Source organism: Hippopotamus amphibius, chromosome 1, assembly GCF_030028045.1.
Source record: "Hippopotamus amphibius kiboko isolate mHipAmp2 chromosome 1, mHipAmp2.hap2, whole genome shotgun sequence".
NCBI lineage: Eukaryota > Metazoa > Chordata > Mammalia > Artiodactyla > Hippopotamidae > Hippopotamus > Hippopotamus amphibius.
In genome coordinates this window covers 17292483-17309962 of record NC_080186.1, presented here as the reverse complement: position 1 = coordinate 17309962, position 17480 = coordinate 17292483, and the positions used below count along the sequence as shown (strand labels likewise).

Below are 17480 nucleotides of genomic sequence, written 5' to 3'. Positions count from 1 at the left end.
GCCTCTTCTCATGTTGCTGCAATCACTGCTCAGGGAATGGCTTTGCCACCTCTCATCATTCATCTCAGGAAATAAAATAATCAGGACACTGGTTCATGGTGTCCTCCCTTAACTCAATCCAGGCCAGCTGCATACCTCATATCTGTTTTTCAGAAAAGGAACAGGCTGGTCCATCTCAATAAGAACATCACTCACAAACCTTAATCGGCCTCAAAATTACACATCTAAGTGTAGACTACTTTTAATGTTGAGCTAACTTTTTAATGTTATAATCATTAACCAAATAACAACAACCAATAATGCTGAAAAACGTTCAAAGCTCTCTGGGAGTTAAAAATGCATAAACTGAGGAACAAACAAAATCCCCAAACAACCTTTATAATTGTAGCTGAATGCAGAATGATGCTCCAAGTGAACAGTCCTAATAAACACATTCAACACTGAAGCCTTTTGGGGATTCCTGTAGTTGGGTGACTTCTGTGCACACTTCCCCCAAAATTACATATGTGGCAGGATTTCTTTGCTGTCAAGATGTTCTATAAGGATAGGGATCCAGTCTTCGTTATATTTATTTTCCTAGCAACCAGCTCCATGCCTGGCACATACCAGTTGCTCAGTAAATATTTGCTGAATCAAGGGGAAAGCAAAGAATAACACTTGGGAAAATGGGCATTCAGCAGCTCCTCAAAACACTGAGAGCTGTCAGCTTACACACTGTGACATCTGCCATCATATGTTAAGAACTTTTTAAGCCATTAACTTCTCCAGCAATGCTTCTCAAACTGTAGTCTAGACATACCAAAAAAGCAGTCCATGGGGAACTTGTTAAAGATGGAGATTCCCAAGTTCTACCACAATGTAAGAATCTGACTCTGGAAATGCGGTCTGGAGGTGTACATTTTAACAAGTACACTAGATTATTTTTATATGTACTGAACTGCTGTTCTAGAGACTGATGGCTTTGTACGAGACATTACACCTGCAGTTCAGGAAGCTACTTCCAAGGGTAACAGTACCTATTTGAAAGCATGACTTGCAAATTAGGCTTGAACATCAACAGCAAACCATCTCGTGTCAGAGGAAGTGACCACAGCACTAGGATATTATAAGCCATTAAGTGAAAAAGAAGTGTCAAGGCTGACTGAGTCTAAAAATACTGAGTTAATGTATCAGCAAACAATAGCAGCCATCACCTACTGAGCTCCTTCTATGTGCCTGGCATTTTAGTATGAGTTTTACATAAATCTTAATTAATTTCACAATGACCCTATGATATAGGTGATAACATTTTCAAATTTTACAAATTAGGAAATTGAGGCTTATAGAGATTAAGCTGCTGAAGGTCACAATACCAGTAAAATGGTAGAGCTGGATAAATATATGGTATATCCATAAACGGAACCCTGCTCAGCAGTAAAAAGGAATGAACACAACAACTGGGTGAGCCTCAAAATAGTTATGCTGAATGCAAGAAGCCAGACCAAAAGGAATACAAACTATATGATCCCATATATAATACTCTAGAAAATGCACATTCATCTACAGAGAGAAAGCAGACCAGCGTTAGCTGGGGAAGGGCGAGTGGAAAGGGGTAGGATGGAGGGATTACAAAGAGATGTGAAAACATTTTCAGGGGTGATGCATACGTTCACCATCTTGATTGTGATGATGATTTCAGGTTTCAAAACGTAGCAAACTACAATCTTTAAATATGTACAGTTTGCTATACGTCAATCATACCACAAGCTGTCTAAAAGAAAGTGAGAGAGAGAGAGAAGTACAGGGCCTACGTGCAAAGCAGTACCTCCCCAACTCTATATTTAATTTAATTTAATCTTACATTCTTAAAGTATTTTCCCCCTTTTCTTTCTGTAGCTAAACAATTTATTACAGAATAAAACAGAATCAGTTTTAAATATAGCCTCCAAGTGACTTGCAGAGCTCTTACTCCGACCTCTAAAACCAAGGAAGAAATAACATGAGCCTATAATGATCACCAACAGTGAATCAGTGTTATTGCAAAGTACTATTAACGTTATTGCCACCCAAAGATTAGGACAAGAAGTGGGGGGAAATGTTGAATGGATCCCTGTACAGCAAACATTTCTTGAGCACCTGTTATGTGCCAGACACTTCTAGGTACCAGCATTAGGAAAAAAAATGCATAAGATACAGTTTAAATTAGCACAGAGGTGACACTAATGATTTGAGTCTTGCTGCCCTAAGGAATGATGTTGCTCCTCTGTAACGAAAGTTAAGCGGAGAGGAAGTCTTAAGAGAGAAAACGATGAGGTGTGTCTATAAGCTATCGCGGTAACAAACTAGTGACAAAAATGATGGATTGAACAGTTAAGAGAACATCCAAGTGCAAAAATATAAAGCCATAATGTCCTTCAGCATAATCAGTACAAAGAGTACCAAGGATTTACAACTTGAAACCTCCCCTATGAGAGCCATCAGGGTCAGCCCAGTCTTGTAAACAGCTTATCTCTCAAGAAAACAATTCATAGCTAACTGTCAATAAACCACAGTTAAAGTAAATACTTGACCTTGAATTTGTTTTTTTAAAAAGTAACTTGCTATGAATCAGGGAACTATTTAAATAGTAGAAGGCATTTATTGCCTGGGTTGATAATGACTAACAGACACTAAACTGTCTGCAGCAACATGGGAGGCCTCCCCACACTCCCCCGTCAGTCAGAGGAGCAAGCCCACGGGGGCAGTGCCCGCTCACTCCACCAGCACCACTCGGAATGGGAGGCAAGGCCAGGAGAACAGGGAAGCGAGGGCTGTGCAGGCAATCCTGCAGCATCAGGTGCGAGGAACTGGGGAGTGAGGGAGCCCACAGGTGGGGATGCCTCTCACTAAGATGATGAAAAAACAGAAAATGTCAACTAAGAAACAGCATGATAACCATTTGGGAGTTTTCTGTCAGGTGATACCTAAAGGTTCACACATACATGACGCACATGCCACCATTTTTACCCTCCTGGAAGGCAGTAACTCAGTGCCTAAGAGAAGAGCTATAACGTCAGAATGCGGAGGTTTGAATTCTTGCTCAGAGTTTACTTTTATGAGCTCTGCTACCCTGGCCAACTTACATCACCTCTTTGAGACAGTTCTTCCCATCCATAAAACAGCAATAAAAAATAAAATAGTATCCACCTCAATGATTTTTGTGAGGATTAAATGAGAGAACATATGTACTGATACCAAGTGTATCACAGTAAGTATTCAATAAATATTCACCATTATTGCTTTTATGTTTGAAAATGGCCACTGTATCACTAAACACCAGGTACAAGTTACTGTGTAAGTTCATATTAAATCCTTTTCGTACAATGTTTTGAGTATTTATCAGTTTTGTTTTTTGCTTTTATTACTTGACCTCTGATTTGAGGTTATCCATGACTACCTTCTGCCTCACTTTATTCCTGATGAATCAGGAGGAAATGATAAGCTCAGTTAAGTATTCTGGATCAAAACTGGTTGTAAGCCGGGACCCACCTAATGATCAAAATATAACTTTGCTTTAGAAGTATCCTGCTTAGCACTTTTGCAAGACTGTCCTTTAGGGGATAAATGTCAAAAAAAAAAAATTAAAGTTTGAAAAAATTGAGACCCTGATAACTGATCTGCTATCCCCAAAACACTAAACCAGCAAATAAATACAACTCATGGTACCTACCTCCTTCTGTGCACCTTTAATTTCTGAACATTCTTCTAGTCTTTTTAAAACATCCTGAGTACTCAAGAGTGCATCTGAGAAGATTTTTTCATTTTCTAGAAGAAAATTCAGCTGGTAATGTTTCCCCTCATACTCTGAATGTAAAACAAAACAAAATTTAAAAAATCAGTGATTGATTACTTGAAGTGATTTTTAAAAATTTAAGCTGTCTGAGAATCTTTAGGTCATGTACTGCATTTGTAAATATCAATAATAGCTGACGTATCAGTTACGAGTAATAGCAAACAGCATCTCTAATAGCTTCCTCCTTTGTGCCACCATGATCCTAGTTAAAATAATGGGTAAGAATCAAAAACAGTACATGTTTATTTCAATACTGCTTTTCTGCTCTAGGGTTCATCTTCAGGCTTCCAGCACACAAAACCAGACACTTTTAAAAGAAGAATGCCCTAGTACAAGTATAGCATTGGATTTTGGTTTCCAATCTAACAGTGGTCTTTGATATATTTATCAAGGAAACAAACAAAAAACTCATAAAGATCACTGAATCTAGTAATTGACAACAGAAGGCTAGACTACAAAACAACTATTAAATAAATATTACCTGGTTGTGTGCTTGCTTCCTTTACCTCACTAAAGGTCTGTACAACAGGGGTGGGGGAACACATTTCAGCTGTCTGAGGAGTCTCCACTGGGGGATCTGCATTCCCCGGAATCTCCTGGGCAATGGAAGGATCCACACTCATCTCCTGCACAACCGTATGGATCGCTTCCCCCACCTCAGCTTTCACAGGGCCCCCGGGGAGGGTGGAAACCTCCGGGGAAGAATGAAGCTCTCCAGCACCCTTGGAGGAAAGGATTTCCACTTCAGGCTTCTCGGACTCCTTCCTGGATGACTCTGAGGATGCTGTGGAGACATCCCTCACCACCTGGCCCTGAACAGAGCAGTTTACCAGGCTGGTCAGAAGATTTTTACAGCTAACAGCCACGTCAAACATCTGTAGGCTGTCAGCTAAGGAGATGATTTTGGAGAAGTTGTGCTTGCCCACAGGTAGCTTGCCAGTGTACATCATTTCTAACAAGAGGGCAAACTCCTCGGGGCTCACAACAGATGCATCAATGGAGATGGTGTCTGTGTTGTCCAGCAGGGTCTTGAACAGGAGGCTGGCAGCGGCCAGGACAAGTTTGTGGGCCCTGAAGTAAATGGTACCAATGGATATGGTGCAGTCACAGAACTGCTGCTCCTTGCACAGTGTGTAGAGCTGCTGCAGCAGCTGCCGGCTATAGTTGGGGAGCTCCATCACATCAGCTCTGTCCGAGGAGTTCCCTTCCTCTCTTCTTCCAGAATCACTTTGTGAGGATCAGCACTAGATCCTGAAGAAATGCCCAAAATACCATGTTAATACTTCACAAGCACACAGGGAAATTCTCTGAAGGAAATATTAAATGAACAGGCAGTTCACTGGTTCATTTGGCAAATGCTGCTGAATAGGAAGGGGTATTGTGCCAGGTATACTGGATTAACCATGATGATAATAACTGGTATGAGTTTAACTGCATGAACGGGACTACGCTTAGTGTGTCAACCTGGATGATCTCATTTGATCCTCACAACAATTCAATGGAAAAGATACTGTATCCTCCCCATCTTACAGATGAGACTGAAGCTCAGAGAGACTGAGAGAACCAGCCTAAGGAAAAACAGCCATTACGTGGCATGCCCACATCTCACTGATTTCAAAGCTGTAACTACACTGCTAAATGCATTCTGCTCTCAAGTTCTCAGCCAGATGGAGACAAATACATGTAAACAGATTTATAATACAATGTCCTCACCTTACTTGACCCATCTGCAGCACTGGACACAGGTCGTCATTCCCTCCCCTTTAAAACGCATTTCTCACTTGCTCCTGCGCTCTCTGGTTCCTTTGCTGGGTCCTATGCATCACTTTGGCCTCTGAAGTTTGCTGTGCTCCAGGACTGTCATCTCACTTCTTATCTTCTCTCTCATCTGATTCCATACCTTTGAAATATCTAAATGCTGAGAGCTTTCAGATTTATATCTCCAGCTCAGACCTTTCCTCTGAACTCCAGATGCACACTTCCAACTACCTACTGAACATCTCCAGTTGGAGGCGTGACAGGTTTCTTAAACTTAAATCCAAACTCCCCTGCCACCTTCCCCACTTCACAGCAATTCTGTCCCCTCTAGATGTTCAGACCAAAAACCCAGATATGATCCTTGACTCCTGTTTCTCCTCATATCCCTTATCCAATCCTTTATAAACCCTGTTGGCTCTACCTTCAAAATATATCCAAAATCCAATCATTTATTACCACCTCCACGGGCTCTACTCTGGTCAGCCCAAGCCACCACCACCCTTTATTTGGATTATTGCAACGATGCTCTAACTGGTCCCCATGCCTCTGCCTCTTCCTAGCCTTACCCCTACCCCACTCTATCAACCCAGTAGTCACAGTGATCTTTTTAGCACAAAGCCAGATATGTCACTTTGCACAAAAGCCTCCATGGTTCCTGGTCTCAGAGTAAAAGCCAAAAGCCAAAATTCTCAGTCTGGCTGTCATTAGCTCTCAAACCTCATCTTCTGCCTTGCTCCCCCTCACACATTCTGCTGTAAACACCATGCCTTCCTTGCTGATCGTGGAACACACTAAGCATACTCACCCACAGGTTTCTTCACATGTGTGCGTGGCTCACTCTCTCACTCTCATCTGGACTCTGCTCAATGGCCACAAGATCAACAAGGCCTTCTCTGACCATGTTCCTTAAATAGCAACCTCCTCTCCAACCTCAGAACACTCCATCCCTCTTACTCTATTTTTCATCATAGGCTACTGACACATATTTTTACTTACTTATTATTACCCCCTTCACTAGAATATAAACTCCATTAGGGAAGGAAATTTTTTTTCCCCATCATCTGCTATATCCCAGTGCTTCAAATTCTACCTAGCACAAACATTGTTAGTTAGTTGGTGGAATGATAAATGAATGGGAGGAAATATAGAGATTTGTACTTAAAAGCCCAGTTTGGGGAATAGGGATATCTGAGAGAGTAAGGTTTTTGAGGAGGAGCTAACAGCTAACCTGCCTTAGTAAATGAGTAGGCACTGACGAGGTGAAAAGAGTGGGACAAAAAGGCATTCCAAGCAGGGAAGCCTGCGTGAGGCACACGGGTAAGAAAATATCACGTGGCAGGAAGGACGTTTAGGAGGGGGGATTACAGGAGTTCACTGATGCTGGAACACAAAGAAAGGGACAGCGAGTGCTGGGAGATGAACCTGGAGAGGCAGGCAGAGGTTCTGGCCACAGAGAGATACATAGGCCATACTTCGGAGCTTGGATTTATCCTAAAGGCAATGAGGAGTCAATGAAGGGATTGAGGGGCTTTAAGCAAGAAAGTCACATGGTCAGATATGCATTTTGAATATATCACCCATGTATGGAATTTGAGGGGGATAATGTTAGAGACAGGCTCTATTACTGCAGGAGTTTAGGGAAAAATCAAAGAGGGTTTTGACCAGAAGTGGTAATAGAAGAGAGAGAAAGAGACAGCCAAAAATATTTAGGAAGTGTAACTGTCATGATTTAGGATCCGAATGGTCACGAGGGAAGTCAGAGACAGCTCCCAGGTTCTTGGTTTGGTGAGTGGGGGTAGACGATGAAATGATCCAGATAACACGAGAAAGGGATAGTTTAGGGAAGGAGGCGTCTAGTTCCATTTCAGGTTTGAGGATCTTAGAATGATAGCAAAACTGTATAATCTCACTTGTATAAATTTTAAAAAAACACTAAGAAAAGGATGTAAAGACATTTGTCAAAATAATATTGGTTGCCTTTGTTACCTTTCCACTCCACCACTATTTCCTTATTTTCCCACATTTTAAACTGACGGATAAAAATAAAAACGAAAATATTTCTGAGTTCTGGTTTCCAGGCTTCTGGTCTGGCATGTAAGGAGCTTAAAAGTCACCATTCTAACTTGACAACAAGTAAAAAGGTAAACAAATGGAAAAATCTACAGTTCTTCTTAGCTCGGTCAGAGAAGTGAGGTCACAGGGCAAAACTACTGCCCCCAAAGTTGGAGAGACAGGCAGAGAATCACAACTTCTCAGAGCAGAAACTCACCAACAGAAATCCATGGGAAGCAGTGCCAGAATAGGAAAAATAAACCTAAGCTGACGAATTGATGGAGGCTCAGGGTGGACAATGAGGGTTAAAAACATCAGAGGGACGGAGTCATAATTTTGTGAGTTTTAACTCCAGGAGCTCTACTGGGTTCTCACAGTGAATACTGGGGAAAAATTTCTTTCTGCTTCTGGCAGGAGGAAGGAGAAAGTAACCATTTTAAAATATGACAGAACATTCTGTTCTTCTCAGCAAGGCCTAGAATCAGAAGAAACTAATTTACCAGAGTCCAACCTCACTGGAGGAAGGGAAATACCCAACTTCAGCCCACTCTAGCCACCCTGTACCACTTAAGGGGTGAGGGTGGGGGGGCTGAAAAGCACTGGTGAAGTTCACCGTCCAGGGGCACAGACTTACCAACAGGCTGAGACCTAATAATATAAAACGCATTTCCTCCCCTCGCACCTTACCACCCCATCACTGTAGGCATATTACCACAGTTCCTTTTACCCAGGATGTTATGTCTGCCTTCCAGGAAAAAATTACAAGGCACACTAAAAAGCAAAAAATACACTCTGAAGAGATCGAGCAAGCATCAGAATCATGGTCAGATGTGTTTGGAATTATCAGACCAGGAGTTTCAAAAAACATGATTAGCAAGATAGGGATTTAAAAGAAAAAGTAGACAACACACAAGAACAGATAGTAATGTAAGCAGAGAGATGGAAATTCTAAGAAAGAATGAAAAAGAAAAGCTAGAGGTAAAAAACACTGTAACAGAAATAAAGAATGCCTTTGATGTACTCAATAACAGACCAGATATGGTTGAGTAAAGAATCTCTGAGCTTGAGGATATAACAATAAGAAACTTCCAAAACTGAAAAGCGAAGTGAAAAATGTCTGAAAAACACAGAGCCAAATATCCAAGAACTGTGAGGCAGCTACAAAAGGTAAAACATATGTGCAATGGGAATATCTGAAGGAGAAGAGAAAAAGAAACAGAAGCAATATCTGAAGCAATAATTACCAAGAATTTCCCCAAATTAATGTTAGACAGCAAACCACAGGTCTAAGAAGCTCAGAGAACAACCAAGCAGGATAAATGCTCTTAATAACTATACTTAAGCATATCATATTCAACCTTCCGAAAAATCAAAGTTAAAAAAAAAATCTTGAAAAAAGTCTGAGGAAAAAGCACCTTCCCTACAGAGGAGCAGATAGAAATTACATCTAATTTCTCCTCAGAAACCATGTAGGCAAGAGAAGAGTGGAGTGAAATATTTAAAATGTTGAAAGATGAAACAAACTACCAACCTAGAATTCTACCCTGAAAATTTTTCCTTTAACACTGAAGACTTTCTCAGACCAGCAAGATGGAGGGACTTTGTTGCCAGCAGACCTGCCTTCCAAGTAATGTTAAAGAAGTTCTTCAGAGAGAAGGAAATGATAAAAGTACAGAAATATGGATCTACATAAACAAATGAGCACTAAGAAGGAATAGGTGAAGGTACAATAAAAACATTTTTTACTCTTAATTGACATAGCAATTTGTTCAAAATAATAACAGCAACAATGTATTTGATTATGTATGCTTACATTTATACAGTTGACCCTTGAACAACACTGCTTTGAGCTGTGAAGATCCACTTACATGCAGATTTTTTTCAATACTGAATACTATAGTACCTCGCAATCCACAGTTGGTTGAATCCACAGATGCACAACTACAGACACAGAGGGCCCACTACAAAGTTATATGCATATATATTTCTGACTGTGCCAGAGGTCAGTGCCCCCACCCCTGCGTTGTTCGAGGGTCAATTCTATATGCTTACGTATAAATGAAATGAATGACAGCAATGATTACAAGGGACAGAAGGGAAGAATTAAGATTATCTTATTATTATTATAAGGCACTTAGATTGCCCGTGAGGTGATACAGTGTCATTTGAAAGTGGATTTAGATTAGTTGTAAATCTATTGCAAACTACAGGACACCACTAAATAAGTTTTAAAAGGAAGTATAACTCAGAGAATGGACTGGAGAACTCGAGGTATGGGAGGGGGCGGGGGGTGAAGGGGAAACTGAGATGAAGCGAGAGAGTAGCACAGACATATATATACTACCAACTGTAAAATAGATAGTCAGTGGGAAGTTGTTGTATAACAAAGGGAGTCCAACTCGAGGATGGAAGATGCCTTAGAGGACTGGGGTGGGGAGGGTGGGGGAGACTTGGGGGGGGGAGTCAAGGAAGGGAGGGAATACGGGGATATGTGTATAAAAACAGATGATTGAACTTGGTGTACCCCCCAAAAAATAATAAAAAAAAATAAATCAAAAAAATAAATAAATAAATAAAAGGAAGTAAAACTGATATGGTAAAAAGGAAGTGAAAATGGAAATGTCATGTGCTCAATTAAAACTACAAAAGAAAAAAAATAAAAAGAAAAAAAACTACAAAAGAATGAAAAAGTATGTTAGATAAAATTAGGAACAAAGAACAAGGGCAACATATAGACAACATTAACAAATGTGGTATATATTAATCCAACTATATCAATAATTACTTTAGACATCAAAGTTCTAAATATACTAATTAAAAGACAGATTGTCAGAGTGAATCAAAAAACAAGACCGACTTTTATTTATTTATTTATTGCTACATTGGGTCTTCATTGCAGCATGCAGGCTATCTCTAGCTGCGGTAAGCGCGCTTCTCATTGCAGTGGGTTCTCTTGTTGTGGAGCATGGGCTCTAGGCACGCGGCCTTCAGTAGTTGTGGCTCATGGGCTCTAGAGCACAGACTCAGTAGTTGTGGCATGCGGACTTAGTTGCTCTGCGGCATGTGGGATCTTCCTGGCCCAGCGATCCATACCATGTCCCCTGCATTGGCAGGCAGATTCTTAACCACTGCACCACCAGGGAAGCTCAAGACCCACTCTTCTGTTGTCTACAAGAAACCCACTTAAAGATGATACAGATTAAAAGTAAATGGATGGAGAATGATATACCATGTTAACAGTAATCAAAAGAAAGCAGGGGAGATATACAAATTTCAGACAGAGCAGACTTCAAATAAGTAAAGATATAGGGGTCAATACTCCAACAAGACACAGTAATCCTTATTGTGTATGCAACTAACAATTAAAACATGTAAGGCAAACTGAAAGAAATGTAAAGAGAAACAGATGCATCACTATTATACCTGGAGACTTTAAACACCTCTCTATCAGAGATTGACAGAGCCTGAAGGCAGAAAATCAGTAAGGACATAGTTGAAGTTAATAGCACCATCAATCAACTATAGACTACTTCATCTATAGCAGATTACATATTCTTCTTAATATAACATGGAACATTCAACAAGACAGACCACATCCTGGGCCATAAGATACCCTTCACAAATTGAAAAGAATAGAAACCATATACTCTGTTCTCAGACCACTACGGAATTAAACTAGAAATCAATGACAAAAAGATGGCTAGAAAAATATCCAAATACTTGGCAATTAAACAACACATTTCCAAGTAACACATAAGAAAAAATCTTAAGACAAATTCAAAAATATTCTAAACTAAATGAAAATGTAAATACAATTTATCAAAATTTGTGGGATGCAGCAACAGCAGTGCTTAGAGGGAAATTGAGAGTGCTTAGAGGGAAACTGATAGCACTGAATGCATATATTAGAAAAGAACAAAGGTCTAAAACCAATAATTTAAGCCTCCACTTTGGGATACTAAAACAAGAAGAACAAAGTAAATCTAAAGTAAGCAGTAGAAAAAAAAAATAGAGGACAAATAAATGAAATTGAGAAAAGGAAATCAAGAGAAAAATTAAAAAAAACCAAAAGCTGGTTCTTGGAAAAGATCAACAAAATCAGTAAACCTCTAGCTAGGCTAACTAAGAAAAAAGAGAGAACTCAAATTTCTAGTATCAAAAATGAAAAAGGGGACATCAGTACAGATCCCATGCAAAATAAAAGGATAAAAAAGGAATAATATGAACAACTCTATGCCCACAAATTTGGTTAACTTTAATGAAATGGATCAATTACTTGAAAGACATAATCTGCCAAAACTCACACAAGAAGAACTAGACATCTGAATAGGCCTAGACCTGTCAAAGATATTGAGTCAATAATTATTAACTGTCCAACACTTGAAGCACCAGACCCAGACAGGTTCACTGGTAAATTCTATGAAACATTTTAGGAAGAAATTATACCAAATATCCACAATCTCTTCAGAAAATAGAAGCAGAGGGAATACTTTCTAACTCATTCTATGAGGCCAGCATTAACTAACAGCAAAACCAGATAAAGACATTATAAGGAAAGAAAACCACAGACCAAAATACAAAAATCTTCAACAAAATAATAGCAAATCAAATTCCACAATAATGAAAAGAATTTAACACCATGACCAAGTGGGATTTATCCCCAGTATTCAAAGCTGGTTCAACCTTTGAAAATCTGCACATGTAATCCATTATATCAACAGGCTAAAAAAGGGAAATCCCATGTTCATATCAACAGATGCAGAAAGAGCATTTGGCAAAATCCACAAAATTCATGATAAAAACTCTCAGCTAACTAGGAATAGAGGGGAACCTCCTCGACTTGATAAAGAACAGCTACAAAAACCAGCTATAGTCAAAGTTTTCTACCTAAGATCAGGAACAAGGCAGGGATGTCTTTTACCCCTGCTTCTCAAAACCATTCTGTAATTTCCAGCTAAAAGGTATACAAACTGGTAAGGAAGATACAAAACAGTCTTTGTTCACAGATGATATGACTATCTGTGATGAGATGTAGAAAATCCAAAAGAATCGACAAAAAATTTAATAAGAATAATAAGCAATAACAGCTAGGTTGCAGGATACAGGTAAATATAAAAAAGTTAATCACTTTCCTATCAGCAATGAACAGGTGGAATTTGAAATTAAAACATTACCGTTTAATTAGCACCCCCAAAAATGAAATTAAAAACATGAAATACTTAAGGATAAGTCTAAGAAAATATGTACAAGATGTATATGAGAAAAACTACAAAGCTCTAATGGAAGATATCAAAGAAAAACTAAATAAATGGAGAGATAGTCCATGTTCATGGATAAAGACTCAGTAGTGTCAAGACTTCAGTTCTTCCAAACTTGATCTATAAATTCAACACAATCCTAATCAAAATCCTAGCAAGTTATTTTGTGGATATTGACAAACTGATTCTAAAGTTTATATAGAGAGGCAAAAGATCCAGAATAGCCAACTCGATATCAGGGTAGAAGAACAAAGTAGGAGGACTGACACTACCTAATACTCAACTTCAATACTTACCTGCAAAGCTACAGTAACCAAAACAGTGTGGTATTGGAGAAAGAATAAATAGACCCACAAAAATACAGTCAACTGATCTTTGACAATGGAGCAAAGACAGTACAATGGAACAAAGACAGTATTTTCAACAAACGGTGCTGGAACAACTGAACATCCACATGTAGAAAAATAAATCTAGACACGGACCTCATAGCCTTCACAAATTTAACTCAAAATGGATCACAGACTTAAATGTAAAAACACAACAGTATAAAACCCCTAGAAAATAACACAGGAGAAAACCTAGATGAACTTGGGTATGGCAATGACTTTTTAGATACACCTCCAAAGGCATGATCCCTGAAAGAAAGAATGGATAAGCTGGACTTCATTAAAGAACTTCTGCTCTGTGAATGATAATGTCAAAAGAGTGAGAAGACAAGTCACAGACTGGGAGAAAATATTTGCAAGAGACACATCTGTTAAATAACTATTATCTAAAATATACAAGGAATTCTTAAAACTCAACAATAAGAAAACAATCCGATTAAAAAATGGATCAAAGACCTCAACAGATATCCCACCAAGGAAGAGATACAGATAGAAAGTAAGCATATAAAAAGATGTTCAACATCATGTGCCATAAGGGAACTGCAAATAAAACCTACTAGAAATGCCAAAACCCAAATCACTGATGACACCAAATGCAGGTGAGGATGTATAGCAACAGAAACTCCTATTCGTTGCTGGTGAGAAGGCAAAATGGTACAGCATTTTGTAAGACACATTAGGAGTTTCTTATAAAACTAAACATACCCTTTTCATACGACCCTGCAATTGTGCTCCTTGGTATTTACCCAAACAAACTGAAAACTTAAGTACACACAAAAACCTGCACGCAGATGTTTACAGCAGCTCTATTCATAATTGCCAAAACTTGGAAGCAACCAAAATGTCTTTCACCAGGTAAACAGATAAACAAACTGTGGTACATCCAGACAATGGAATAATATTCAGTGCAAAAAGAAATGAGCTATCAAGCAATGGAAAGACATGGAGGAAACAAATGCATATTAGTAAGTGAAAGAATTCAATATAAAAAGGCTGTATACTATATGAATACAACCATATGACAGTCTGGAAAAGGCAAAATGATGGAGTGAGTCAAAAGATCAGTGGTTGCCAATGGTTGGGAGTAGGGAGGGATGAATAGGTGAAGTACGGAAGATCTTTAGGGCAGTGAAACTATTCTGTATGAAACTACAATGGTGAATTCATGTATCATACATGTCAAATTCCATAGAATGTATGAAACCAAAAGTGCACCCTAATGAAAACTATGGACTTTGAGTGATAATTACGTATCCATGTAGGTTCACTGATTGTAACAAATGTATCACTGTGCTGTGGGGGAGTGGGAGAGGTTGTGTGGGAACAGGGTTATATGGGAACCCCGCACTTTACTCTCAATTTTGCTTTGAACCTAAAACTGCTCTAGAAAATAAAGCTCATTAAAAAAAATTTTCCTTTTAGGAATGTAAATTTTCGGTACTAATCACCCCAAACCCTACCTATACTGTGGTATAGATTGTAGAACATTCATGAATTCATATAATTTTTTTAAGTTTACTCAAAGAGTAGTTTTGAGAACATCTAACCTTACTGTTTGAGTACGTTTATTTTAATAGCTGTATTATAAAAATGCATACTTTTAAAAGATAGATAGGGCTTCCCTGGTGGTGCTGTGGTTAAGAGTCTGCCTGCCAATGCAGGGGACATGGAGGGGATCCCTGGTCTGGGAGGATTCCATGTGCTAGGGAGCAACTAGGCCCATGTGCCACAACTACTGAGCCTGCGCTCTGAAGCCCAAGAGCCACAGCTGTTGAGTCCACGTGCCACAACTACTGAAGCCCATGCGCCTAGCCTGTGCTCCGCAGCAAAAGAAGCCACAGCAATGAGAGAAGCCTGTGCACTGCAATGAAGAGTAGCCCCCACTCACCACAACTAGAGAAAGCCTGTGTTCAGCAATGAAGACCCAATGCAGCCAAAAATAAAATAAGTAAATTAATTAATTAAAAAAGTAAAGACAGATAAACTGTGGCCTAGGAGCTGATTGACTTGCTGAAATAGTAGTAGCAACAGGAGCAGGATTGTAATACCTCCTGGTTCTTGTGGAAAAGAGAAAAAAAAATTCTGTAAGATTTAAAACAAGCAAAAGTAGGAGCTATCTTTAGAAAAAAAGGAGATAATTCTGAAAATCTGTAAAGTAACCTCTTTTAATATCTGCGAAAAAAATCAGAACAAGAATTCAATTTGCAAATAACACAAAGTATAAACTACTAAACAGGCACTGATGTGGTTTTTCTAAAGAACAAACGATATCAGTAGAATGTGATTTTCTTCCTAATACAAGACATAGGCTTTAGGGACTACAGTAAATCAAGACTTATCAGGACATAAATCTTTGTAAACAATCCTATTAATAAGGAAGAAGTTATTGGGATTATATTTTTAGGACAAACTAAAACTTACTTAAAATGTTGCTCTGGAGTCATTTTTTTCTGGTCATTTTGGTCAGTCTGTCATCAGATTAAAAAATACGAAGAGCCACCAATGATCCAGAGGGAGGTATTTTTGAGCATTAACTCCAGGATTTTGTTGTCAGAGCTAGTTCATATTTTTGTTAACAACTAAATTAGATAAGAATAACTATAACAGAATAAGCAACTGAGCAAGGTTGAAAAAAAACTGAACCAAATTATGTGGCTTACCAACATATAGATACTAAAAACATGGTTATAAACTTGAGCAATAAAGGGGAATGGGGATAGTTAAGGCAGAATAAATTCAAGGGTGATCAAAAGTTACTTAACGAATGTAAGTTGGCAAAGTTGAAAGCTGAAATTTTACTGAGATTAATAGGAATACTAATTAAAGGAAAGACTTTTGGCAAAATGGCACACTGAGCTGATGTAGATGGAGCTTTTCCTTCCACTTCACACACAGAAAGGCTGGATAAAATGTAACAAAAATGCTTTTAAAATATATAGTCAAGTTTAAAAAAAAAAAAAAGGAAATCCCCAGGCACCTGAAATGAAAGTGACATCAAAATCAAAGCTGAAACAGTAAAGTGGGAGTTAAGACCATGAAGGCCCACAGGGGTTTCAAACTCCAATACAGGCCCTAGGCTTGGAGGAGAAAGCATTAACGCTCACATGGAGACTGGAAATACAGCTTCAGGCAGGTAGAAGGTGGGGGAGTTGGAACTGAGACCCTTGCACACAGCCCAGAGCCTCAAACACCTAACCCTCCTTGATATGCAGTCTGAAAAATCTCTGCTCACTGGCTCAGGGAAACAGAATAAAAGTTGCTAATTATCTGGGTCTTGAGTGGAGGAAAAGGCACCCATAAGAAATAGGATCCAAATTTATATACTATAACATACAAGAATCTTGAACTGAGAAATTAACATAAAAACTCGCCTTTGACATGCAGCAGAAAAAAGCAGAATACGTTCATAACCCAAGGCACAGAGACTCACACAGGGAAAAAGAAAAAACATAGAAAGATGAGGGCTCACTATTACAAACCATATGAGGAAGACCTGAATGTGAAAGGTAAATTTATAAAAGTTAACAGTAGAAAATGTCAGAGGGTATCTTTGAAGCAGGGGTAGGGAAACTTCTTAAACATTGCCCCAAAAGCTTAAAAAAAGAAGAAAAAGAGATGACTATGACTATATTGATATTAATGGTTTCTGTCAAAGAACTCTATAGTCTATAGATATGATTAACAGACAGTGGACAATGATAGAGCCAGGAGATATTTGCAAAGTTTAAAGATAATAAGGAATTAATATCTAGAATACATAAGAAATTCCTGGAAACCTTAGGGAAAAAAATCCAACAGGGAGAAAAATGGGCAAATGATGTAACTAGGCAATTCAGAGAAGGAGAAGCTTACTTGATTGGCTAACAAGAGGGACTTCCCTGGTGGTCTGGTGGTTAAGAATCCACCTTCCAATGCAGGGGATGCAGGTTCAATCCCTAGGCAGGGAACTAAGATCCCATGTGCCGCAGGGCAACTAAGCCCACACAGGCTACAACTAGAGAGAAGTCTGCACTTCCTCAAGGAAGATCCTGCATGCTGCAACTAAGACTTGATGCAACCAAATAAATATTTAAAAAAAAAAATTGGCTAACAAGTAATAGTAGTTATAATAGTGATAAAATCAGCTAATATTTACTATATATTCAGGTAGTGGTTATTATATTCAGGAATATGCTTTACATATATTAATGTATTTCATCCTCTTAACAACCTGAT

At 38.8% G+C, this 17480-nt stretch overlaps 1 protein-coding gene across 11 annotated transcripts in view; it reads right to left on the bottom strand.

Annotated features, from left to right (window-relative positions):
* ZBTB40 (zinc finger and BTB domain containing 40) overlaps positions 1-17480 on the bottom strand; it is a 76170-nt gene that overhangs the window by 32600 nt on the left and 26090 nt on the right. For 10 of the 11 annotated variants that reach the window (XM_057699144.1, XM_057699186.1, XM_057699213.1 and 7 more), the window contains 2 exons: positions 4293-5062; positions 3689-3822 (listed from right to left, as the gene is read on the bottom strand). In XM_057699144.1, the coding sequence (XP_057555127.1) occupies positions 3689-3822; positions 4293-4989 (831 nt within the window). In that variant the 5' untranslated portion in view covers positions 4990-5062. Of the gene's footprint in view, positions 1-3688; positions 3823-4292; positions 5063-5524; positions 5558-17480 lie in introns of those variants that run through there. The other variant, XM_057699177.1, reaches the window with a different exon arrangement.